Genomic DNA, 26,466 nt, shown 5'->3' on the forward strand with positions numbered 1-26,466 from the left:
AAAATAGAGACATGTTGTTGAAGCTTTTCGTCTTGCACTCATTAGGACAATCCGCAAGAATACCACTAAGGGAAAACAACAACTTTATACTGTATGCGAAGAGTATTGATTGGTTGGCAAGTGAACTTTGGTAGAGGTGTTGCCATGGAGAATGCACTAGTTTCCTGTGACTGACAGTTAACTGCCAAGCTTTGTTTGAAATTTACACCAGGCAGCTTGACTCTGGTCAAGGCATTGCCCTGAGGAATGAACCAGCGAATGGCTGTCAGTTATTTTGTTTAGCTGAAACAGGCGCAGTGTTTGTACATGTTCTTCCTGTCTGCAAGGAACAGGGCCCTGTGTATTAATGCATGTCGCTTCCAGTAGATGCAAATGCACCACACTGCGAGCCCTACTGACCATGTTAAATTGGTTGTCAGCGTAATTTTTGGCACACTGGATTATTTAGCAAACGTCGTCCAGTCGCAGGAACACATCTATTGTTGGACACTGTTTTGAGTTTTGCAAACACGGGCTGGTTGGGTACGGCCTGTACCTTGCCCGTTGCTAACAGCGGGAGGGAAATGTTTGATACGAATGGCAGTCTTTGGGGAAATATGGCCTATATACCTATCATCACACATTTTAAAATTTTATCTTGAGTCGTCCTAACAAATAGTCCTTCAGAAATTGCAGTGGACGGTTTGGCTCTTGAAGGCACCATGCGATTAAGGGAAGAGTGAGAAGCATTCACTTCGGAACAGTCCTAGTACCTGTAAAACTTTGCACCCTAAAGGGCTAATAATTCCCATCGCTGTTTTGACATTAAGGAGCAAACCATTTGTGGCTACAGATTGCCCAGAATGTATATCTTTTGCTATACCATTCGAGAGAGCAGGGAAACACAGAGCCCCAGCCAGGGTGAGTATACTGATCAGCTTTTAATTTAATTTCATCTCAAGACTTGATCGATTCATTGGTATATAAACTAAAAACTAAGGCAGATTTTATAATAGAGAGAGAGAGGGAGTGTATTAATTCAAATTAGCACAACTTAATACATGAGCTGTATTAAATATTATTAGGGTTTCAGTATTCGTAAGGTTTACTAATAGTAGTAATGTTCATTAGTATTGACAAAGCTTTATTGCCAGTAGAAAGGTTTATGTATCTGTGGATTCAAGAAAAGTATAACTTTAGTTGTAGGTGTTACTAGCAAATAATAAACACAGTAAATTCTACTATACATTGGAATTATTCTAAGCTAATTAAGGAAGTAATTAAAGTAAATTAACTAATAGCATAAGTAGCAATGGCAGGACAGATGTTATGTTGCAGCCGTGGTATGTGGGATGATTTTGGATGTCAAGGCGATCCAGGACAAACTCGTCTGCAGAAAGTATAAGTAGCTAAAGGAACTCTGGATCAGAATTATTGATCTGGAAGCCGAACTGCAAACACTGCACAACGTAAGGGAGGGAGACAAATACCTGGACACTTTGTTCCGGAAGACAGTCACACCTCTTAGAACAGGGTCATCTGTTTTGGTCAGAAGTGAGGGACAGGAGGATGTGACCGTGAGTGAGGCAGATAAAGGGACCGAGCAGACAGTCGTGGAGGAGCCTCAGACTTTGCAATTGTCAAACAGTTTTGAGGTGCTCTCAACCTGCGTGGATGAAAGTGAGGTCTGCAGAGTGAATAAGCAGACTGGCCATGGCACTGTGGTACAGGCAGCCATTCAAGTGGAGGAGCAAAAAGGAATGTAGTAGATAGTATAACGAGGGGGATTGACACTGTTCTGTGCAGCCGAGAGCTTGAGTCCAGAAGGTTGTGTTGCCTACCCGGTGCCAGGGTTTGGACATATGCTCAGAGCTGGACAGGGGCTTGCAGGGGGAGGATCCAGTTGTCATGGTCCACATAGGTACCAACAACATAGGTTGGACTAGGAAAGATATTCTACTTCGTCAGTATGAGGAGCTAGGCACCACATTGAAGAGCAGAACCTCTGGATTATTACCTGAGCCAATTGGCAGAGGGCACAGATTAATGAAATTAATACGTGGCTCAAAGGCTGGTGTGGGAGTAGTGGGTTTCGGTTCGTGGGGCACTGGCAGCAGTACTGGGAAAGTGGGGGCTGCACTGTTGGGGCGGTCTGTACCTGAACCGTGCTGGGACCAGTGTTCTAGCAAACCATATAACTCGGGAAGTAGAGAGGGCTTTAACTTAAACAAAGGGAGAGAGGGATCAAGCTTGGGTAGATGTAGCAAATCAAGGGGTCGGGTCAAGGCAGGAGAGTGGAATAGTAATATGGGGAATGAAAAGGGACAGAGAAAAAAACCTAGACCACACCAGCAGTCAAGACTCGATGTTACAAAGATAACAAAAAGACAAAACTAAAGGCTCTGTATCTGAATGCATGTAGCATACATAGCAAAGTGGATGAACTGATAGTGCTCATTGAAGTAAATAAAAATGATCTGATGGCCATTACAGAGACGTGGATGCAGGATGATGAGGATTGAGTCCTCAATATTGAGGTGTATATGACATTCAAGAAGAATAGGAAGCTACGTAAAGGTGGAGGGATAGCACTGATAATCAAGGATGACATTGGTGCAATAGTTGGAGATGACCTTGGTTCAGAATATCAGGATGTAGAATCTGTTTGGGTGGAGATAGGGAATACTAGGGGAAGGAAGTCACTAGTGGGAATGGTCTACAGGCCCCCTAACAGTAACCACAATGCAGTATACAAGAAATAATATTGGGTGCTTGTGATAAAAGGACAGCAATAATCATGGGTCATTTTAATCTACATATAAATTGGGAAAATCAGATTGGCAATTGTAGCCAACGGATGAGTTCATAGAATGCTTTCGAGAGAGTTTCTTAGAGCAGCACATTCTGAAATCAACCAGAGAATAGGTTATATTAGTCTTGGTTTTGTGTAATGTGAGAGGATTAATTAATGGCCTCAGAGTAAAGGCACCTCTGGGTAGCAGCGAGCACAATATGATTGAATTTTACATCCAGTTTGAAAGAGAGAAGAGTGGGTCTAAGACTAGTATCTTAAACTTAAATAAGGGCAACTATGTGGACATGAAAGCTGAGCTAGCTGAAGTGAACTGGGTTACTAGGCTAGATGATCGATCAATAGCGAAGCAGTGGCAGACATTTAAGGGGATATTTCGGAATACTCAGAATAAATATATTCCTACTATAAAGAAAAATCCCAAGGGGAGGACCCACTATCCGTGGTTAACTAAAGAAGTTAAGGAAAGCATCAAACTTAAGGAAAAAGCATATAATTGCGCAAAGATGAGTGGCCGGTCAGATGTTTGGTCAGAATATAAAGAGCAGCAGAGAATGACTAAAAAGTTAATCAGAGGAAAGAAATGGAGTATAAGAGGAAGCTAGCTATAAATGTAAAAACGGATAGCAAGAGTTTCTATGGGTATTTAAAAAGGAAAAGAGTAAGTAGAGTGAGTGGTCCTCTAACAGAGTGAGAATGGGGAGTTCATCGTAGATAAGGAAATGGCAGATGAAATGAACAAATATTTTGCTTCTGTCTTCACTATAGAGGATACAAAAAACATTCCAGTTGTAAGATTTTTGATAAGATCGGGGTGTTCTATACCCCCTTCTAAGGTGGGAACAGATGTGGCAGCAAACTGCTTGTTGTGAATCGACTTTATTGAGACAAGTTTAAGTTCTCAGATAAACTATTAGACTGTTGATCACTGCCTGAGTTTGTTGCTAATACAGACACTACCCTTAGTGACTGGACAGCAGAGTACACGACCCTTTCTCGTTTCTTGTTCAGAAACTCTGCCACATAGTGGCAAAGTCACAAGCTAACTTATTCTGGCAGCTTTACAGTTAACCCTCCCCTCATACCAATCAGTGATCAGTCTTGTATTAAAGGACGTTTTCCTTAACCAACCAAGGATCATTTTGTAATAAAAGCAAAATACTGCGGATGCTTGAAATCTGAAACAAAAACAAGAAATGCTGGATTCACTCAGCAGGTCTGGCAGCATCTGTGGAAAGAGAAGCAGAGTTAACGTTTCGGGTCAGTGACCCTTCTTCAGAACCCAACTTTTTCATTTACGCAATTAATGCATAGAAAAAGTCTTTGTGTTCACCACCTTATCTCAATGCTTGTACTTTCCCGAGGATGCCTTATCTCACTACGAGACAAAACTATGCAGCACTGTCCGTTCTCACGGTCTAACACTTTTTGCTGCAAGTAAGCATTTTAAAACTTGACTATCTCCCAGAACCCCTCTGCCTTGACATCTTGTCTGTACTGTGCCCTATTTCCTAAGTGTTACACTTTACCATACTACAAAGAAGGATTCTAAGAAAGCTAAATGTTAGTTTATAATAAGTCATTTGTTAGTTTGTAATAGCTAGATGCTAACAATTAGTATGTTGTTTAGTGACTTTTAGCAACCTAATAATCTTGCACTCCCCCAGTTGAGGGCGAGATATCCTTATCAACCCCTCATTAATTCATTTTATTCATTTTACAATTTTCAAGAAAAGCTGTAAGCTTTAAGGTTAGTGTCTTGTGACACATTTGTTGCACAAAGTGCCTCAAATAGCAAAGCATAAAGAGTCCTACTACGAACACTATGGCTTGGGTTAATATTATAAACATGGACAGAGTCTGGAGCTACATTAAATACAGGCTCCCACTATCGGTGGTCGCCTATGGTAGTTGTCTGGGTGAGCTTAAAACAAAGGTGGACTTTAAAATGGGACATTCTCTCCTTCCATGGATCATTGAGCATTAGTTGTAACACAATACGTGCCCGTCCAAAGGTAAACGTAGTTAGCGCTATTACTGCCCCATCTGTGGATGCTTGCATCGCACATCGGTGGCTCTTGGTCCAAGGTAAACCCACATGCAGGCTTCCCTGGAATCCTGACGTCACACCGGCATATGTATGACCCTCCCCTCTCTGATTCTAACCCGTCTAATCGTGGTGGCAACATCTATGGATCCATGGCTTAATCACACTGAATCACAAAAGTACCATATTACATTCATTACAATATCGCAATACTTCCATCATGCATGGACTTAAAAGATTCTCCAGCTCTCTTTGCCTGTATCCATCTTGTGGATAGTTCTTACTAAATATTATTTTCCTAGCCCTTCAACTGTCTTTCTGAACTTTAATTTTACACTCTCTCAGCATTACCAATGTGTTTAATTTATCCTGATTATTGTAAAGTAATTTTCTCTATGGAGTATGTGTCAATGTCTTGATATTTTAAAATGTCTCACTCTACAGGCCACATTAACCATTTCATGCCTTGCGGTTTGTCAAATAGGTAAACCTGTTTGAGACCCATTCTTCAGTACATTTTGTTAGTTGCTCGACATGTTGCAAATCACATCTGATTCCAGGCATTACCATATTTTGTTTTTTTCTCTATCTTAGATGACATTTTAATTTCTTAAAAGTAACTTTCTAAATTACACTGGATTTTCAACATCTCAAATTATTCCAAATTCAAATAACAGTGTTGCTGGGGGTGACAGGTTTTGTTAATGTTCCATTTTATTTCTCCCCAAAAGAAACTTTGTTTTTTATATACGAAGGAACCACCTAGACATTTTTTTTAGTTTTCTAAAAATGTAATTATCCCCTTAAATGTCAAATAAGTTCCCCTTTGAATGCTTTAAATAGCCACTCATCGATTTAATTTTGTTTATCGATTCCAAACTCTTATGCCCAGGTTTGGTAGTATTGAATAGTTTTTACATTAAAGACAGAGCGCTTGCGACTATCTCTCCTTCTCAAGCACTGTCTCGGAAGTTAACAAATATTTTTGAAAAGGCAAAGCCTTTAGTCCAAATTGTGACTATGCTGTGACATTTGATGTCTGCAGTTATGTTCTTAAATTCTTAAAGCTGCTGGATCTCTTGCTGTGGCATCAGTTCTCGTGGCCTTGGAAACTATCATCACCTGTTTTAAAAAAAAAGACATAAAGAACCCATTGTGGCTTTAAAGCCCAATGGGTTAATTTATCCAATATATCTGTCAATTTAGAAATTTAATAATGTCCAATATATAAATTTTACTCTCAGCAATACAAAAATTGTGTGGTGGATTAAATAGAAACAACTGCTGCAACGGGGTTAATTTTTTTGCTCGTCGCCAAGGGGGCAGAGCAGAACATTTTCAGATGCGTCACTTTACGTAACCTTTTTTTTAAAAAAAAACTTCCCTGATCGAAAAGAACTAAACTCCATTTTAAACTTTTTTTTCCAATTCTTTTGGTATCCTTAGGGTTTTAAAACAACAAAATCATTAGTAACTTCAAAGGAAAGCTTCTCCATTAGAGAAGACAGCATTTTAGATTAAACTCCAATTGTTTCCAAACTTTTAGCATCTTTTTGTAAGTTGCTTCAAATCCAAGGATTTTTGTTTTGATACAACAAAGATGATTCCAAATTCCAATTCACGGCAGTAAACATTTAAAATTCAAAACTGCCAATGTTATATGAGCGAGTCTTATGTCCGGAATCAAAATGTGACATAATAAAATTGAAAGTTCATTGTGGCCATCAATGAAATTCCAGTTTTTCTCAACTTCACAGATTAGTTAACCTTATAGTATAAACTTAATTCAGACTTATTAGCTTATAATACTTATTAACTACACACAGAACAGAAAAGCACGTGCTTTTTTTTTTAAAGAAAAGGTACATTACGTCATTTTTGTTCTTCAGGCAGCTTTTCAAATCACTGTAATAACAAAAACTAAAGAAAAAGTTATTTAACATTGTTACGACCGACCGCCCCTGTCAAAGCCCCCAATCCAAATATACGATTCTGATTGTGATGGGACCAACGCACTGTTAATTCAATCCCATCGTTCCACAGATCGGCTAACATATCATTTAAAAACGTTCCAAATTAAAGAAAGATCCAGCCAGATTTTACCATCTGTTAACCTCCCCCGAATGAGGTTAACCAAACCAGGTGCCTTTAAATCAATAATTAACTCTTTTTAATTAGAAGAACTAAATTCTTAAACACTGAAGATATAAACAACATTTAAAATAGAAAAAATAAGAGTCCTTGCAAATTTACAGTCCAGTGTTGCTTGAAGTCCTCACAGAATGTTGCTTTCCTTCTCCAGCGAACTTCAACGATTAATGACTTGCAAACACTTTCAACAGAATCAATCTGACTTGAGTTTTTGAGGGATAAAAGATTGTCACAGTCTAATTTCCCTTCCTTCAGTTTAAATTATCAGAGATCTCTGTTTTACCTTGATGTTTTAGAATTTTGAGAGATAATTAAAACACATTAAAATCCTATTCCTTCAGTTTGAATGATTGAGAGCTCTTTTTCAGGTGTCTGAACACTACTGTTGTCTGTCTCCTCTGTTCTTTTAGAACAAACTGCCTTACTGTCAGTTCAAAACTGAATTGTAACAAATGTATTGCGTGAGACTCACTCCCAGTGGCTATATCTATGGTAACGAGAATGCACCCTTTGAATCACAGTCTTCAAATGGCTGTTCCTAAGGCAACGAAAATGCACCTTCCACAACTCCTAAGGCTTGCTGGTTCTTAAAGCAATACTGATCCTTTGCAAGCCTTCAAGGCAAACTGCATATTCCGGGAAAAAAAAACTACAGGACCATGACAACATTCTTAAAACAAACGATTTAACACCAGCTTCTTAAGCAAACTTTAAACAGACAGAATCTTTCCCATACCCCTTGGTTTATCCTTCTCTCCCTTAAACCAATATCCAGTTCCTGACATCTGCTACATAAAAACAGTCAATATGACATGTCTTTAATTTAAACTACAAAAGAAAACAGATTTTAAACACTGGCCAATTCAAGCAGTGTTTTATACTTCAAATTGGATTTCTGTCAGACATCTTCAGACTTTCAAGGCTGAAGCTCATCTCTTACAAAATTGTTCATTGCCTTTTCGCAGTTGCAAAACCAACTTTTAAAATAAAAATGAAAACTTTAATTTAAAATATTCAATTTTATATCCCATTTCTGGGTGCACAATCTTAAATTGAAATAAACACACTCAACAATCACTTTTCGCACTTACTCAATTCCAAACAACTTAGAAAAACTGGTTCCTGTAATGGGTTATGAATTCAAAGTACCAAAAATCTGTGTTAAATTCCCTGTCCCGATCCCAAGGAACACACGGGTTTAACTAATTCACAACCAAAACATGACTCAAGGTTCCCACAGAAAAATACATGTATAACAATAGAACAAGTAACAGACTCCCGTTTTCAACCTTTAAAGCCAGACTACAAAGGGTTAATGACTATTAGCTCTACAGACCACAAGCTGCACATCCCAAGGACATTCATTTCATTCGTAGAAGCTTCCAACAATCACCCAGACTCGAACAAAGACACAGTAACTTGTTTTTACTCGAAATTTCACTAAGAACATCTTAAGTTGTCCCTCCTTCCACATTCTGATAATCTCTTGCCCACTCCAGCTTATCCAATTTACATTCTGACCACCATCCTCGTAGGAGACCGAGACAATGCCTCCCATGGCTACTGCAGATTTTCTCTGCAGTTCCAAACTCTTTCTGAAGCATTCATTCTCCTCCTCCTGTTGTTTCCACTGACTTTTATTTTCCTGAGCGTCAATCATGGCCGTGCCAACATTCAGGTTAGAGAAATGCTGCTGCTGTAACAGAGCGGTTGTACGCTAGTGGCACAGCTCCAAATTTCGAACCCGCTGGCTCAATCATTCAACCTATTTATCTGAGTTCTGTAAGCCAGAAGGTTTTTTGCCTTCTCTATCTTTAAATGCTTCTGGCCTATCTTATCTTGACTGAATTCTATAATTTCCTTGTATTTCTGCTTGAATACCCATTTAACATCTTTAGACAATATGACTTTACTATTCTCTTTATATATTCTCGTATAAGTGCCTTTGGATCACTGGTGGGTCCTTTTAAGGTCTCTACACTCCCCAAAAGGGTTTTCCCTCCCAAGACGCATGTTTGGCCAGTCTCACGAACTTGAGATCCTTCCTCTCTCCCAAAAAACGTTCACAACATGCCAAGTCCCATCTGGGGTGCCACTGTAAGATTTTTGATAAGAAAGATTTTATACCCCTTTCTAAGGTGGAAACAGACTTGGCAGCACACAACTTGTTGTGAATTGACTTTATTGAGATAAAGATAAAGCCAAGTTTGTAGAATTCTCAGATAAACTATCAGTAACAAACTCAGGCAGTGATTAACAGTCTAACACAGATACTACCCGTATTAGTGGCTGGATGGCAGAGCGCACAACTCTCTCTGTCGTAGTCTCTTCTTGCTGTTCAAATTCTCTGCCGCGTAGTGGCAAAGTCACAAGCTAACTTATTCTGGCAGCTTTACAGTTAACCCTCCCCTCGTACCAATCAGTGGTCAGTCTTGTATTAAAGGACTTTTTCCTTAACCAGCCAAGGATCATTTTGTGATGATTGCCAGCCTTTTCATTTGCGCAATTAATGCATAGAAAAAGTCTTTGTGTTAACCACCTTATCTCAATGCTTGTACTTTCCCGAGGATGCCTTATCTCACTATAAGACAAAACTGTGCTGCACTGTCTGTTCTCATGGTCTAACACTTTTTTCTGCATGTAAGCATTTTAAAACTTGGCATAATCTCCCAGAATCCCTCTGCCTTGACATCTTGTCTGTACTGTGCCCTATTTCCTAAGTTTTCCACTTTACTACAAAGAAGGATTCTAAGAAAGCTAAATGTTAGTTTATAATAACAAGTCATTAGTTAATTTGTAATAGCTAGATGCTAACAATTAGTATGCTGTTTAGTGACTTTTAGAACTTAATCTTACAGTAATAACTATAAATCAGGAGGTGGAAGGAAAAGAGGAACTTGGTGAAATTGCAATCACCAGGGAAATGGTACTAAGCAAACTGATGGAGCTGCGGGCTGACAAGTCCTCGGGTCCTGATGGGCTTCATCCTAGGATCTTAAAAGAGGTAGCTAATGAGGTAGTAGATGTGTTAGTGTTGATATTTCAAAATTTGCTGGATTCTGGAAAGTTTCCATCAGACTGGAAAGTAGAAAATATAACCCCTCTATTCAAGAAGGGTTGGGGGGTGGGTGGGGAGGAGACATAAAACAGCAAACTGTAGGCTAGTTAGCTTGAAGTCTGTTTTAGGGAAGGTGTTGGAATCGATCATTAAGGAGGCTATAGCCGGGCACTTAAAAAAAAAAACTCACGGTAATCGGGAATAATCAGCATGGTTTTTTGAAAGGGAAATTATGTTTAACCAATTCATTGGAGTTCTTTGAAGGAGTAACATGCGCCGTGGATAAAGCAGAGCCTGTTGATGTGCTATACTTGGATTTCTAGAAGGCATTTGACCAGGTGCCATATAAAAGGTTATTGTGCAAAGTAGGAGCTCATGGTGTAGGGGGTAACCTATTAACATGGATAGAAGATTGGCTGGCTGGCAGAAAACAGAGTGTACATAAATGGGTCCTTTTCTGATTGGCAGGATGTGACGAATGGAGTCCTGCAGGGGTCTCTGCTGGGGCTTCAACTTTTTATAATTTATATCAATGACATAGATGAAGGGAGCGATGGCTTGGCGGCTAAATTTGCAGATGACACAAAGAAAGTGTGTTGTGAAGAGGACATGAGCTTGCAGACCGATATAGATAGGTTGAGTGAGTGGGGAAAAATCTGGCAGATGGAGCATAATGTGGGAAAATGTGAAGTTGTTCACTTTGGCAGGAAGAATAAAAAACCAGAGTATTAATTAAATGGAGAACGACTGCGCAATTCCGAAGTGCAGAGGGATCTCGGTGTTCCAGTGCATGAGCCACAGAAAGTTAGTATGCAGGTACAGCAAGTCAAAGAAGGTTAATGGAATGCTATCCTTTATTATGAGAGGAATTGAAAATAAAAGTAAAGATGTTATGCTTCAGTTATACAGGGCATTGGTGAGACATCCGAATACTGTGTGCAGTTTTGGTCTCCTTATTTAAGGAAGGATGTAAATGTGTTGGAGGCGGTTCAGAGGAGGTTTACTAGATTGATACCTGGAATGAGTGGGTTGTCTTATGAGGAGAGGTTGGACAGACTGGGCTTATTTTCACTGGAGTATAGAAGAGTGAGTGGAGACTTGATTGAAGTATACAAGATCCTGAACGGTCTTGACAAGGTGGATGTGGAAAGGATGTTTCCTCTTGTGGGTGAGTCCAGAACTAGGGGGCACAGTTTTAAAATTTGAGGTCACCCTTTTAGGAGAAAGATGAGGAGAAATTTTCTGAGGGTTGTGCGACTTTGGAAAACTCTGCCTCGGAAGGTGGTGGAGGCGGGGTCATTGAATATTTTTAAGGCTGAGGTAGATAGATTCTTGTTAGGCAAGGGAATCAAAGGTTATCGGGGGTAAATAAGTGTGGAATTCGAAACACAAACAGATTAGCCATTATCTTATTGAATGGCAGAGCAGGCTCGAGGGGCCAAATGGCCTACTTCTCCTAATTATGTTTGTATACCTTCTGGTGCCTTCAAGTACGGTTAGTTCATCCAGTCATCACAGTGGTATCCTGTGTATGGCAAATCCTGGTGTTGGTTTATGAAGAGGTGTGCAAGATCATGTCTTGCTCAACCCTTGATGCCAGTTTGCCTTAATTTTGTTTCCCACAAAGTTGCATTTTTTGTGATTTTCTGACTGTTTTTGTCTTAAACAGTTGTACTCAATTTCAGTATTTCCAGTTGGTGAGTTTCAAACTGTTAAGTTTGCTCTAATTTATTTAGTCCTGTTTATCAATAATCCTTTAACCCTGACATACTTACGATTGTGTTTTTATTATTTGTCCTTGGAGTCTTTGTTCGCTTTACTGCCTGTTCTGGGCATTAGATAGATTGACCAACATTCCTACTGCTGTTTATTGTCCACCATATGTTTGAAATGCATGTGTCTGAATGCTGGGGATGTCTTTCACAGTCAAGTAACCTACCGGTACTATGCCCAGGCTCAGACGTAGAAGTCTAAATTTGAAAGCTGCCAAATTGCTAACTTCAGAGAAAAAAAAGAGAGGGGGAGTGGTGGAAGGGAAGAAAGACACATCTAGCATTGTGGTCTTGCAAATCCTATTTTGTTTTGATTTTTCCTAATTGAGTGAATTTTTTAAAATGCATTTGTAGTCAAAGGTCTTTCTCTTTCCCAAAAACCAGGGAAGTGGTACTATTGCACCAGTAGGGGACGGTAGCATAGTGGTATTACTACTGCACCAGTAATCCAGAGAGCTGGATTAATGCTCTGGAGACATGAGTCCAAATCTCACCTCGGCAGTTGGGGGAATTTAAATTCAATTAATTAATAAATCTAGAATAAAAAGCTAGTCTTATTAATAATCATGAAACTACCAGATTGTCTAAAAACCCATCTGGTTCACCAAGTCTTTCAGGAGAGGAAATCTGCTGTCCTTACCTGGTCTAACATATTTGTGACTCCAGACCCATTGACTCTTAACTGCCTTCTTAAATGGCCTAGCAAATGACTCAGTTCAAGGGTAATTAGGGATGGGCAATAATAAATGCTGACCTTGACAACGAAGCACACATCCCAAGAATGACTGCACAAAGAAACTTCTCAATAATTGCTGTGGGTGATGCTAACTTTTCCATTAGCGATGCTTGTGTCTTGCGAGATGCATGCTTCGTGGAATGGTGTAGTTTCTGGTCACCGAACTAGATGATCGTAAAGATTTTGAACCCGCGCTCTTCCATATGATTTAGTCATCCTGTAGGAAAAAGCAAAATGTTATGAGCTTTTGTAATGGTCGAGCTTTTTGCTAATGTTAAAACTGCAGATTTGGCTTTTCTGTCACTTGATTAATTCTCAGAACAGGAGTAGCCCATTGAGTCCCTCTAGCCTGATCTGCCATTCAGTTAGATCATTAGTTTAGTTTAGAGTTTAGTTTAGAGATACAGCACTGAAACAGGCCCTTGGGCCCACCGAGTCTGTGCCGACCATCAACCACCCATTTATACTAATCCTACACTAATTCCATATTCCTACCACATCCCCACCTGTCCCTATATTTCCCTACCACCTACCTATACTGGGGCAATTTATAATGGCCAATTAACCTATCAACCAGCAAGTCTTTGGCATGTGGGAGGAAACCGGAGCACCCAGAGGAAACCCACGCAGACACGGGAAGAACTTGCAAACTCCACACAGGCAGTACCCAGAATTGAACCTGGGTCGCTGGAGCTGTGAGGCTGCGGTACTAACCACTGCGTCACCGTGCCGATATGTATCACCATGGTTGATTTGTATCTTAATCTCCATCTTATCCACCATGGATCTGTAACCTTTAACACCCTTGTCTAACAAAACTATATCAATATCAGTTTTAAGTTTCCAATTGACCTACCCTCAACAGCTTTTGGAAGAGTTCAGGATTTCTGCTACCATTTGTGTCAAGAGGTGATTTCTGACTGTACCCCTGAATGGCCTAACTCTAATTTTAAGGTTATGGCCCGTTGTTCTGGACTCTCCCACCGGAGGAATTAGTTTCTATTTATCCTATCAAATCCTTTAATCAACAAAGCAATTCTAAATACATTTTGTTAATATTGTTGTGCACAGTGAATGAAATTAGTCATTATTGTACCGTTCTTCATTTCAGTCTTGGAGACTGTAGCCATGACTTTAAATGATGTGATACTGAACTGATTTGTTTATTTCTTTTCCTGGACAGTAGTTAGTCCTTACCATACATCTCAAGACCAAACACATCCTGCTGGAGCAACTCATCAGCAGCTGTCCCAACAGCCTCAACAAAATGCAGGCTTTGCACGCACAGGACAGGCTTTCTACAACAGCAGGGGAGTGTCGCGTGGTGGGCCACGCAACACACGAGGAGGAATGAATGGCTATCGTGGACCTGCTAATGGATTCAGAGGTAGGAAATAGCTTTTATTCCTCCGGCTTGCATTTTGGGCATGATTCTGCTTGTAAAGTTTGCAACGAAAAGTTTGCTATCTAGAGAAACAGAAGTATATTAATATATAATGTATAAATATTGGCCCAGAATTTGCTGTAACGGGGCATCTAATGGCATCTGCTGTTAATTAGACTTGCCCCTGCACCCTTAGGCTCATAAAATGTGCCCAGAAAGTTGCTGAAAGTATGAGCTGATCACAGTGAAGTGAGGGAAGCAGGGCATCTGGGACCTGAGTGAACAAGGCAACCAGTAGGCTATCTCCTTAGCCAATAAGATTGAAGAATTGGCAAAATAAACATGGGAAGGAGGGTGAACCCAGTATCAAATCAGGTACAAAAAGATTGGATTAAGAGAGAAGGGAAAAAAGGGCAGAAGAGAAAGTAAATTTTTTTTGAAAATTGACCTTTGTAAAATCTGCCTAAAAAATTCAAAACCTAAAGGAATGAGTCTCCACACCAGAAAATGTTAATTTTCAGTGCCAGCAAAGTTGAGTGGCGGTAATTAACAACTATCGCGTTAAAAGAATATGTGCACTACTAATTACTGCACCTATGTGTCTATGGCAGGTTTAGTTCGTATCTACTGCGCAAATACGAGCATACGAATTAGGAGCAGGAGTAAGCCACTCGGTACCTCGAGCCTGCTCTGATTTTCAATAAGTTCATGGCTGAACTGATTACTCCACATTCCCACCTATCCCCGATAACCGTTCACCCCCATGCTTATAAAGACTCTATCTAAGACTCTGCCTTAAAAATATTCAAAGACTCTGCTTCCACCACCTTTTGAGGAAGAGAATTCCAAAGACTCATCTGTCTTAAATGGCGACCCCTTATTTTTAAACAGTGACCCCTAGTTCTAGATTCTACAAGGGGAAACATCCTTTCCACATGCACCCTGTCAAGACCCCTCAGGATCTTATATGTTTCAATCAAGTTGCCTCTTGCTCTTATAAATTCCAGCGGATACAAGCCTCGACTGTCCAATCTTTCCTCATAAGACAGCCCGCCCATTCCATGTATTAGTGTAGTAAACCTCCTCTGTACTGCCTCCAGCACATTTACATCCTTCCTTAAATAAGGAGACCAGTACTGTACACAGTACTCCAGATGTGATCTCACCAATGCCCTGTATAGCTGAAGCATAACCTCCCTACTTTTGTATTCAGTTCCCCTCGTGATAAACGATAACATTCTATTAGCTTTCCTAATTACATGCTGTACCTGCAGACTAACCTTTTGCAATTCATGCACTAGGACACCCAGATCCCTCTGCATCTCAGAGCTCTGCATTTTCTCACCATTTAGATAATATGCTTTTTTATTCTTTCTGCAAAAATGGACAATCCCACATTATACTCCATTTGCCATGTCTTCGCCCACTCACTTAACCCCTCTATATCCCTTTGTAGCCTTATGTCCTCTTCACAACTTACTTTCCTACCTACCTTTGTGTCATCAGCAAATTTAGCAACCGTACCTTCATCCAAGTCATTTATATAAATTGTAAAATGTTGAGGCCCCAGCACAGATCCCTGTGGTACACCACTCGTTACATCTTGCCAACCAGAAAATTATCCATTTATGTCTATTCTGTTTCCTGTTAGCTAGCCAGTCTTCTATCCATGCCAATATGTTACCCCCATGCACAATGAGCTTTTAATTTTTGCAATGTCCTTTGATGCGGCATCTTATCAAACGCCTTCTGGAAATCTAAGTGCAGTACATCCACCGGTTCCCCATTATCCACAGTACATGTAACTCCCTCAAAGACTCCAATAAATTGGTTAAACATGATTTCCCTTTCAGCAATACAGCAATGTCATGACATTCAACGCATGTCAATGGTGAAGCAGGTAGTGAAATGCTATTTCACAAAGCTAACAATGGAGTGGTGCAACTCAAGTCATCTCCTTCTGGATATTTGCATTTAACTGCACATTTGCTCCTCGCCTGAAATTGCTGTACCCTTCAAAGAAGAGCAAGCACCATTAGTCTGTTGTTTTGGCAGCAAATTCTGGTCCATCTTAAGAGTTGAGGGTAAAAGGCCAAGTCATAAACAATTTTCATCTTAAACTCAAAAGTAGCCAGCATATAGCAAAAAAAGTATATCAAGATGGAGGCTAAGTTACTTTGTGATTTGTAAAATGATGGAAATCACTTGGATTTAATTTATTGAATCATTTTCACTCTCAAATGACCTCTAACAGCTTTCTTCAAACTGTAAACTATAATTTTTGAAATGATTTCTTGCTCACCAGTGCCATCTTCCTTTCTTCTCCAAAGTCCTGAACATATTGTCGCCTCTCAAGTTGATGCTCATCTTTCCTGAAGCTCCATATTGGAATTCTTCCAATATTTTCGCCCCTGCCACTATACTAAAACAGCTCTAATCAAAGTCACATGATATCCTGTGTGACTCTGACAAGATAAACTATCCCTCCACATCCTTCTCGACCTGTCTGCAGCCTTTGACATGGTTGAGCACACCATTCTCCTCCAGTGCCTCTCCATCATCCAGCTGGATGGGACTGCACTCGCTTGGTACCATTCTTATCTATGCCATCGTAAAGAATCTTCTCGCTCCTGTATCGTTACCTCTGGTGTTCCGCAAGGTTCTATCCTTTGCACCCTCCTATTTCTCATCTACATGCTGCCCCTCAGCGGGACAACATCTGAAAACACAGCGTAGTTTTCACACATCTGCTGATGACTCCCAGTTCTACCTGACCGCCACCTTTCTTGACTCTTCCACTGTTTAAATAATCAGACTGCTTACCCAATATCCATAAGAGCATAAGAAATAGAAGCAGGAGTAGACCAGTAGTGGATGAGCAGGAATTTCCTCCAATTAAATATTGGGATGACCGCAGCCATTGTCTTCAGTGCCCCGTTCCATACTCCATTCCCTAGCTACCAAATCCATCTCTCTCTCTGGCAACTGTCTGAGTCTAGACCAGACTGTTCGCAGCCTTGGTTTCATATTTGACCCCGAGATGAGTTTCTGACCACTTATCCATGCCATCACTAAGACCACCTATTTCTACCTGTAACTTTGCCTGACTTCACCTCTGCCTTAGCCGATCTGCCGAAACCCTCATTAATGCCTTGGTTACTTCCAGGCTTGACTATTCCAACACACCCCTGGCTGGCTTCCCACATTCTACCCTTCGTAAACCTGAGATCATCCAAAACTCTGCTGCCTGTGTCCATGCTCGCACCAAATCCCATTCACCTACCTACATTGACTGACCCCTGGTCAAGCAGCGCCTTGATTTTAAAATTCACATCCTTGTTTTCAAATGCCCTGTGACCTCGCCACCTCCCTACCTCTGTAATCTTCTTCTCCAGCCCCGCAACCCTTTGAGATGGCGAACTCTTACAAACTCTTGCAAATCCCTGCTTTTAATTTCTCTACCATTGGTGGCCGTGCCTTCAGCTGCCTCGGCCCTAAGCTCTGGAATTTGCTCTCTCAACCTCTGCGGCTCTACCTCTTACTTCTTCCTTTAAGACACTCCTTAAAATCTGTCTCTTTGACCAAACTTTTGGCCATCTTCCCTAATATCACCTCAGCGTTCGGTGTCTTAGCTTTGCTTTGTAATGTTCCTGTGAAGTGCCTTGGGACCTATTGCATTAAAGCTATTATATAAATGTAAGTTGTTCCTAATTGACCCAAGTGAAATCCATCTACATCAAGTAGTCTTGCTGAAGTGATCTAGTTCACATCAGAAATCCTAGCTAGTGCTTGGTATTTGACTAGATATTTGTTTCAGGTGGATATGAAAGCTATCGCCCTCCATTTTCAAACACTCCAAACAGTGGTTATGGACAATCTCCATTTTCTGCCCCTCGTGACTACTCCAACTCTGGCTACCAGCGTGTAAGTGTTCTTTAGTTACTATTGACCATCTACAGTTTGAATGAAGTCTGATGTGTTAGATAGAAAATATCTGAAGTCTATTCCAAAGCAGACTTTGCTAGTTTTTGAGAACCTGGACTTTTAAGACTCATTGGTGATTCATTTTCAGTTCGTGAGCATCTGTTAAAGCTAATGGCTGAATAGCACCAGTTTTAGCATTGGGATTATTGAGCACAACAAGATCAACCCCATTCCAGTTGCAAGACAAGGTTTAAGGGAGAAAGCACCCTGGGAAGAAAACCAAAAAATTAAACCCTGAGGCACTTGTATTAGTTGCATCAAGGTACCATATGCTTTCACAACACCAATGCACTGTCGTACATTTGAAAAGATACTGACATTAGGCATGGTCATTGATTACAAAAATATTTGAAAAGGGTAAATAAAAGATTAGGATTAAAAATAGTAAAATGTAATATTCGCAGGGGCGACTTGCAGAATTAATCAACTGCTGAGGTAACAGTTAAATAACAAATGCAAGGCTGCGAAATGAGCAATAGGTATATTGAATTGCACGACCACAACCCCAGTATTTTTAGCTATATTTAATTGGAGCTGTCTAGGAAACTGCTTAAAGTATTTTATTAACTTGTAATTCATTAGACCTGATGCTTTAGCAGTCTTGCATTTTCTATTTAATAGCTTACCTCAGTTTGTCACTTCTGATGATGCCTGCAAGAGGAATGAAATGGGCATTTATTATTTTCTTCTCCCCATCCCCCCCAAATTGTAACCCATGATTGTCAATGGAAGCATCCAAAATGGGTTGTGTAATTAATGTTCGATGAGATGTGGGAAAATTGATTTAATAAGAACTCCATTTAACTAAAAGAAAATCTTTTCCAGCTTCCACGTAGTTATCTTTGGTGACTTTCTTAATTAATATTAACACCTATGCATACTTTGAAGTTAATTTTCTCTTAAAGTAACCCACCCATTGGTAATGCACTAGACGTTAAAATGCAATCTAAATCAGAAGCCAGTGTTTTAGCAAAGGTTCTAATGAGTGGTTTGGGGATTTAGGTCTGTAGCTTTCGCACTGGTTTGATTATTTTGTTCCAGTTGGGGGAGGCGGCGTAGTGATAATGTCACTGGACTAGTAATCCAGAGCCCATGTTAATGCTCTGGGTACATGGGTTCAAATCCCACCACGGCAGATGGTGAAATTTGAATTCAATTAATAAATCTGGAATTAAAAGCTAGTCTAATGGTGGCCAAGAAACCATTGTCGATTGTTGTAAAAAAAAAAAAAAATCTCCGTTCACTAATGTCCTTTAGGGAAGCAAGTCTGCCATCTTTACCTGGTCTGGCCTACTTGTGACTCCAGACCCACAGCAATGTGGTTGACTCTGAAATGGCTTAGCAAGCCACTCAGTTCAAGGACAATTAGGGATGGGCAATAAATTCTAGCATAGCCAGCGACACCCACATCCCACAAATTAATAAAAAAGTTGTGAATTAGGTTCAGTGGTACTTGTGAGCAGAAAGGGGACTGATAAAATAAGTTTTTTTTAAACTTTAATTTGAAGTCCACGTTTCCATATCAGCTAATCTTGCCCTGAAGGAGCATGAGTAGAATGTTCTGACTATCGTGAAACCCGTAACCGTTCTAACCTGAGTAAAACTGAATGTTTATTCCAAATTGAATTGCTATAGATGTGCATGTTTATAACCCCGGGTCTCACAGCAGTCTCGTCCCTGAATGCCGATCAACATGATGACCCTGTTTGTATTTTTTTTCAATGGTTTGTCTTCGAAGTTATATTGGGGCTTGAACTTGTTGGTGCTGTCATCTTAGGTGGATAAATTCTAAATTAAAACAGCAAGATGAACAATTTCAGAGAATATGCAAATTAAGGAGAGAGTAAATTTAAAATTTATATCTAGCCCTCTGAAACATCCTGGAATGCCCCTCCTCAGCCCACAAAGATGAAACACTTGGGCACTTCTGTGGACAAGTTGCACAAATAGACTGTAAGTGAAGCTGGATTATTGACCACTTAACTATAACAGTCATACTTTTTGTACAGGCCCATTGTATTTGTGTCTGATTTGCAAAAGGGAACTTAAAAGTATATATTGTTTTGTAGGATGGATACCAACAAAACTTCAAGCGTGGCTCTGGACCTGGTGGACCTCGGGGCACTCCTCGAGGTAATGCTCAAGTGATGCGCTCCTAATGAAGGACTGGAGAAAGTGAAATATTGGGCAGTGCTTAATTTTGTCTTTCACAGCTACAGTGCTGCTCCATTCTAGAGGGAGTTGACGAAGTAAAAATTGATTCGTAAAAGTAGGCCACACAAACTCGATTCAGATGTCCCACCCAGAACATTTTTGTTGAAGCTTTAATTTTGTTTTCACTCTGTCAGCTTCGAACAAAAATAACCCAGCTTTATAAATAACCACGTTCAATTCTTGAACAGAAACTGTTTCTGGTAGTTTGCATCTACATAGAGCGCAAGAGAGAGAGACGCCTGTGTTAAGAGAGCAAATGGTATGTCAGTTTTGTTCCTGAAAACTTGAAAATTCCTTAATTTATTTTTTTGTAAAAAAAAAGAAAAAATTTCTTACTACCATCTTTATGCTGCCGCCACTTGTCCCTTTGCGGGAATATTTTGATAAAGTTCATTTGCGGATGTTTGATTCACTGGTTTTTAAACTTGAGGCTGTATTTCTTTTTCTTCTCTGCCTTTCAGAGCTCCCGAGAAGTATGAGTTTGTAAATTGATGTTGCTGCATCAGAGAAAGTTTCAATAAAGATGTGTTGCACACTTGCAGCTTGTTGCTGATTTCTTTTTGTCTTGTGGAGTCTGCCTTTTCCTCTGTCTGTTTCCATTCGCTCACTCTGGCTTTATGGGGAAATTAGCTGCATTTCGAGCAGTAAGGCACAGTTTGTTTTTGCAAGTTTTGAAATGCTAAGTATAATTGCTGGAAGGTCACTTTGTTCAGCTAATTAACACTGCATGTTAACTTCTTACTAATTCCTTTAGTTGCTGATTTGTGTGAATAGAAGCTTCTGTGGAATTCTTTGTTTTTGTGTGGACATGTAATTTTTATGCAGCATTTGGAGAATAGACAGAGCATTGGCACATGGTATTTCAGTGGATCTTTTGAACTATAAAATCTGTAGTTCCAAGCTTTGAGTGTCCGTGTTAAGGATGCAACTCAGCAGAATGAAGCATTGAAAGTATACCTGTAGTTTTTATGAAGTGAATTCCTCATTAGTTTATTTTATTTAGAGATACAGCACTGAAACAGGCCCTTCAGCCCACCGAGTCTGTGCTAACCAACAACCACCCGTTTATACTAACCCTACAGTAATCCCATATTCCCTACCACCTACCTACACTGGGGGCAATTTACAATGGCCAATTTACCTATCAACCTGCAAGTCTTTGGCTGTGGGAGGAAACCGGAGCACCCGGCGAAAACCCACGTGGTCACAGGGAGAACTTGCAAAGTCCGCACAGGCAGTACCCAGAATCGAACACAGGTCCCTGGAGCTGTGAGGCTGCGGTGCTAACCACTGCGCCGCCCTAGTTGTTTTTGGAGGTAAGGTCATCTTAATAGTCTGTTAATAGGTTTCAATTAGGAATCCAGTGCAACTGAAAACTATTAACTCATTTTGTGATTTGTAATATTGGAAACCCAACTTCATGTCATCTGAAATGTGATGTACATCCTAGTTAATTTGTTGACTTGGTTTACTTTGGTTATACTTGGAGAATATGGTCCTGTCTCTGATCCCAGGTGGTTCGGTTCAGGTGGGACATGCTAGATATTTTTTGCTCCCCACAATTATTTCCTAATTATTGGCACAATGAAGGACAACAAAGAATTTTTTCAAAATATTTGGAAGAACTTTAATTGGTTAATTAATAGACTGCACTTCTTTTGAAGGCTAACTGGTGGCAAAATAATCCATTTCTGATTTGATGTTTCAGTTAATATCATGCAATCATAATGTTAGAGAATGACCAATTTAAAATTGTTCTAATCCAGTGTTAATTGATAAGTGCATGGATGTTCAACTTGAAACTTGGTTGTGTGTTTTAATAGGATTCTACATGCTTTCTGCATGAAGGCCTTTGTATACTATAGTCCAATTTGCTCTCGCTTAAAAAAATTCTCTAAATGTGTTTATGATGATTGACTTTGGTTAGTGAATGGCTTTTTGTGGTATGAGTACACATGGGTGCTTTATGAAGTGGTAACTGAATATACTGCAGGATGCAAATATATTTTGTATATATCTGCTTATACTAGTTCAGTACATTCACTATAGAAACGAGTAGAATTTTTAAGTTTTGGATATAGGTTACAGTTCTGAAAGTTCAAGGATTAGTTTTTTTTCCTGAATTCTTAGTAATCACTGCAGGGAATGCAGCTAATTCTCTTAGGATCTGATACAATTGCATTGGTGCATTTGCGTGCTCGCATTTGGAATTTATTGCTGCTTATTCTGTCCTGATGGCTTTAACTAAAAATTATGGTGTAAAGGGATTCACAACACAGTTGCATATGCTTGATCTGTCCAGTTCTCTACTTGTACAGAATTTCCCAACTTTGCTTGTCTGCCAATGTTCCCTTGAAGTGGAATTCCAGTTAAAACAGGGTAATTTTTTTGTTTGGGTTAATGTGCTGCTCATCTAAATCTTTTCAATTCACTCCTTGGCAGTGGAACCCAGCAACATTTAAACGTGAACATTAGAATTCATTTTGCAGAATAGGGGAATAAAGCATGCAAAATCCAATTATGGTAAGTGTCTGTAGAATTGCTACAAATAGGGTAATTCAGCTGTCAGTATCACGAGATTGAGAAGTTGAACTAATTGAAACCCACGCAAATAGGTGGTTCTTTCTAAGTTTCTAAATTTCCTATGGTTAGTAACACTTGTGGAATCCACATTCAAATCTACATTAAGCTGAAATGGCTGCCCACTTCCTAACTTTGCTTTTGGCTTAACTAATTTGGGCAATTTCAATGGAATTTGCCTTCCATGTTGTGCCTCTTTTTTTTTAAACTTTTAAAATATGAATGCGCTCACTCGCAATCTGCAAGTTGTGTCACTGACTGCACAGTGTCTTATGTTGACCCCTCTTAGGATTTATTTTAATTTGAAGAAGAGCAATGTATAATGTAACTCCAACTGGAACTAGTTTACAGCTGGATCAGAAGTGGCCTGTTAACTAAATCTCTCCCCATTGCTCATCCCCTCCATCTTGTATATTGGGCTGTTTCACTGAATTACAATAATGACCCTGAATACTTAAACTTATGCTTAATGGAGTATGAATGCAAATATGTAAGTAGGATTTTAGAACTGCACATTTATAATATCATTTGGTGTTATTGCTGATTTCACAGAACGACATAGAACAAACAAACTTGCAATTCACAAGCACTCAATGTTGCGCCAGTTCATGATATATCTTTGTTTTGTGAATGCTAAATTGCCAATTTTGCCCCATCTCTCGCTTAAAGGATGCAAGCTCTTACTAGCTAACTTGGAGTGGGCATTTTGGAGGAAATTGCATCAATCAAACCAAGCCTGCAGTAGTTGTGGCCCAGAACTCTGTTGTGAATATAATGCGTCTTGAGGGCACTTATGGAAGCATGCCAGTTAGCTGCACATCTGTTGTCGGATGTTGCTTTGCTATCTGCCCGAGTAATTAAATAAGACAATACTTCCATTTGGAACATGACTTGTACTGGAATGTTTAATATCATGTGTATTTGAGTAACTGAACTGTTTTGAAATGTGTCCAAAATTCCAATGATGCTCATCCTCTGATTTTTCTGAGTAGTAACTATTCACACTTGTGCCTAGAATGGCCATGTGATATCTGGGGATTTTTGTGTTTTTTTTCCATGTACTTAGATGGTGATAAAGCACTTCAAAGCATCCCAGACACTTTACACCATTTACTCTGCAATGGCTTGAGTAAGTGGTCCTGTAAAGAAACTTAAGATCCTCAAGAGTAGTTGTTTGCAGCTGCTGTGATAAGGACTTATTGATATTTCATGTATGGCGTTTTTGGTACAGCTTTCACATAAATGCTGGTTGTGCAGCTTCTTATATTTTCAAACTATTTTGGGTAATGCAGTAAATATACAGAATTACTTTTCAGCTTTTGTGCAGATTATGAGCCAGTATTAAACTGATATTCCAGGCAAAATGTCAGCATTAACCTGTCAGGGACATTGTACCTTTAAATGTTACTGTAGCAGAAAGAATGCAGTGCAATGATAAGTCGATCTCTCTGCCTGCTGGCAAGTTTACATTAGAGGCAGTCACTTAAGTATTTATTTTGTGATATTAGGAATTCTTGGAACTAGAAACTAGGTGGGTGAATTTTTGTACTGGTACATAGATTGTATGTATCTGAATGCCTTGGAGTTCATTGGCTCAGACATGAACTTTATTCGCATGAGGTTTGAATTGGGCAATGAGAAAGTGATAAGTATCTTGTAGTGTTTTTCTAGGATTGACTGTTTTAGGGATAGATATTAAGTGCACTTGTATGGTTTGGATAACTGGCCAGAGCGGTTATTTTTGGCCATATCAGCAATAATGTCACATCAGTTCCTGATGTGATAGTAATGTAGTTTAGCACCACAGACTCAATGCTCCTAAATATGTCTAATTTGAATTTTCTTTGGAGCTATTAGCTCAGGTATTAGGTATTCTAATATTCATACCTGCATATATGGGATTCCCCTCCATAGATGAGATTCTGCATTAGATAGGTTTATTATTTTTCAAGCTTTGGGTTCTCATTGTCAAGAAAGAACTATAATTGAAAAGGAATCCATAGTGCAGTGTAGCATGTCATAAGGATAAAAGGGTATGGACAATGAAGTGAACACTTTCAGACTTAAGTTGTCCGTACTACAACCTTTTTATTTGGGCTGTTCATTCAGTGTAAATTTCCAAAGTGACTTTGCTAAGTTAAATATTCAGTAAAGAAAATATTTTCCAATGAGTTTAGCCACAGTAAAAGCATTGAATCCTCATTGATAACTTGTTAATTTTGAGGAGTGTAGTAGAATGTTGTTTGCACTAATTACCTTTTGTATACATCATACACTTGGATGAATTTTAGATAGGGTTCTGAAGGAAGTCTAAATCTGGTTTTTTTTGGTCTTCTACTTTCACAAGACTTGGACTTTAATCCCTGTGTTTTGCTGTATTTTATTCCTCTACAGCCATCTAAAATGATTAAGATAGTTTGTCTGCAGGATCAGTGCAGTATTTACCTTTCCTTATCCATCACTAGGTAAACACTGACTTCAGAACAATCCTCCAGTCTTTGCTCCCTTTATTGGAACTGTTTTGCTACCTCTCCTAGTTGGAGGAGGTGAATTTATTTTTCTCAATCAACTGTTCTTCATGTAGGCACAAATTTATTCTAATCCCTGTTAGTTGAACAAATTGTACAACTGCATAAAAGAGAATCATAGGAAGTTTAAGGTACAGAAAGAAGCCACTTGGCCCACCGTGTCTGTGCCGGCCGAAAAACGATCCACCTATTCCAATCCCACCTGCAGCATTCCGTATGCTGCCTTAACCACCTGCAGCAATAGAGCTTTTTATTTTGTTCACATTAAAAAATGTTTTCAGTCTATCAGCACAAGACAGGATTCCTTTGATCATGAGCACTCAAATAGAAATTAATTCACATAAAGGGGAATTTTGTAGACCTAATCAAACCGTACTATATAGCCGTCTTAGTTTTTGTCATGGCCACTAATGGCAGGTGAAAGAAAGGTCTATTTCACATGGAATCTAAGCCGTCTCAATACTTTTTGTTCAGGGCACATCTGGTGCTATGGTCAGAGTTCATGTGGATATTTGCGCTGTTGTCAGAAATGCAAGATAGGGAGGCCCTCAAGTGATGCCTCTACTCCAACCACTGTATTTGGTTTATATGTAGCTGTCAGGTAGTTGATGTCAATCTTGACAATCATGTTAGATTGTTAATGAGATTATGAAAGGCTAAGATTCATTGTAGGGTTCCCCACTCAAAACCGGTATGGTGTCTTTCTAAATGAGCAATTTACCTCTGCATTTGAGGCTAGCGAAGACTGATTATTTTAGCTGTTTTGAATCCTTGACTTTAGACTTGAATGTTGAGGATCATCTGCATTGGCTTTGGTTATGCAGATATTCTTTGATCAAAATCTCTACTTTGGACATGGTGATGCTATCGTGGTACCTGGGTCTTGGGATTTAAGCTAACAGCTCTCCGATTTGTGTTTGTGGCTACTAAGGTCTTCCTGAGGACTTTACTTATTTTACTCAGTAATCTCCAAAACACTGCCCATTTATAACTTGCTCTGCTAGGCTCAAGTTACAAATCAACAATTTCTGTTGCATTATTTTGACTAGGAATGTTTCTGTTAAAAGTTGGGAAGCAATGAATTGGTTGCAAACTGGCTGGAGGAGCTAGCACTTCATTTTCCGCAATCAGATCTTCAATTAGGTAGTATAAAAGCAAAATACTGCGGATGCTGGAAATCTGAAACAAAAACAAGAAATGCTGGAATTACTCAGCAGGTCT

The 26,466-nt window shown here is 39.5% G+C and overlaps 1 protein-coding gene across 5 annotated transcripts in view; it reads left to right on the forward strand.

Annotated features, from left to right (window-relative positions):
• Positions 1-26,466, forward strand: part of caprin1b (cell cycle associated protein 1b) — a 185,878-nt gene that overhangs the window by 149,040 nt on the left and 10,372 nt on the right. For 4 of the 5 annotated variants that reach the window (XM_068046422.1, XM_068046425.1, XM_068046426.1 and 1 more), the window contains 3 exons: positions 13,739-13,942; positions 17,757-17,863; positions 19,993-20,056. In XM_068046422.1, the coding sequence (XP_067902523.1) occupies positions 13,739-13,942; positions 17,757-17,863; positions 19,993-20,056 (375 nt within the window). The remainder of the gene's footprint in view (positions 1-13,738; positions 13,943-17,756; positions 17,864-19,992; positions 20,057-26,466) is intronic. The other variant, XM_068046423.1, reaches the window with a different exon arrangement.

The sequence above is a fragment of the Heterodontus francisci genome, chromosome 14, assembly GCF_036365525.1.
Source record: "Heterodontus francisci isolate sHetFra1 chromosome 14, sHetFra1.hap1, whole genome shotgun sequence".
In the NCBI taxonomy this organism is placed as follows: domain Eukaryota; kingdom Metazoa; phylum Chordata; class Chondrichthyes; order Heterodontiformes; family Heterodontidae; genus Heterodontus; species Heterodontus francisci.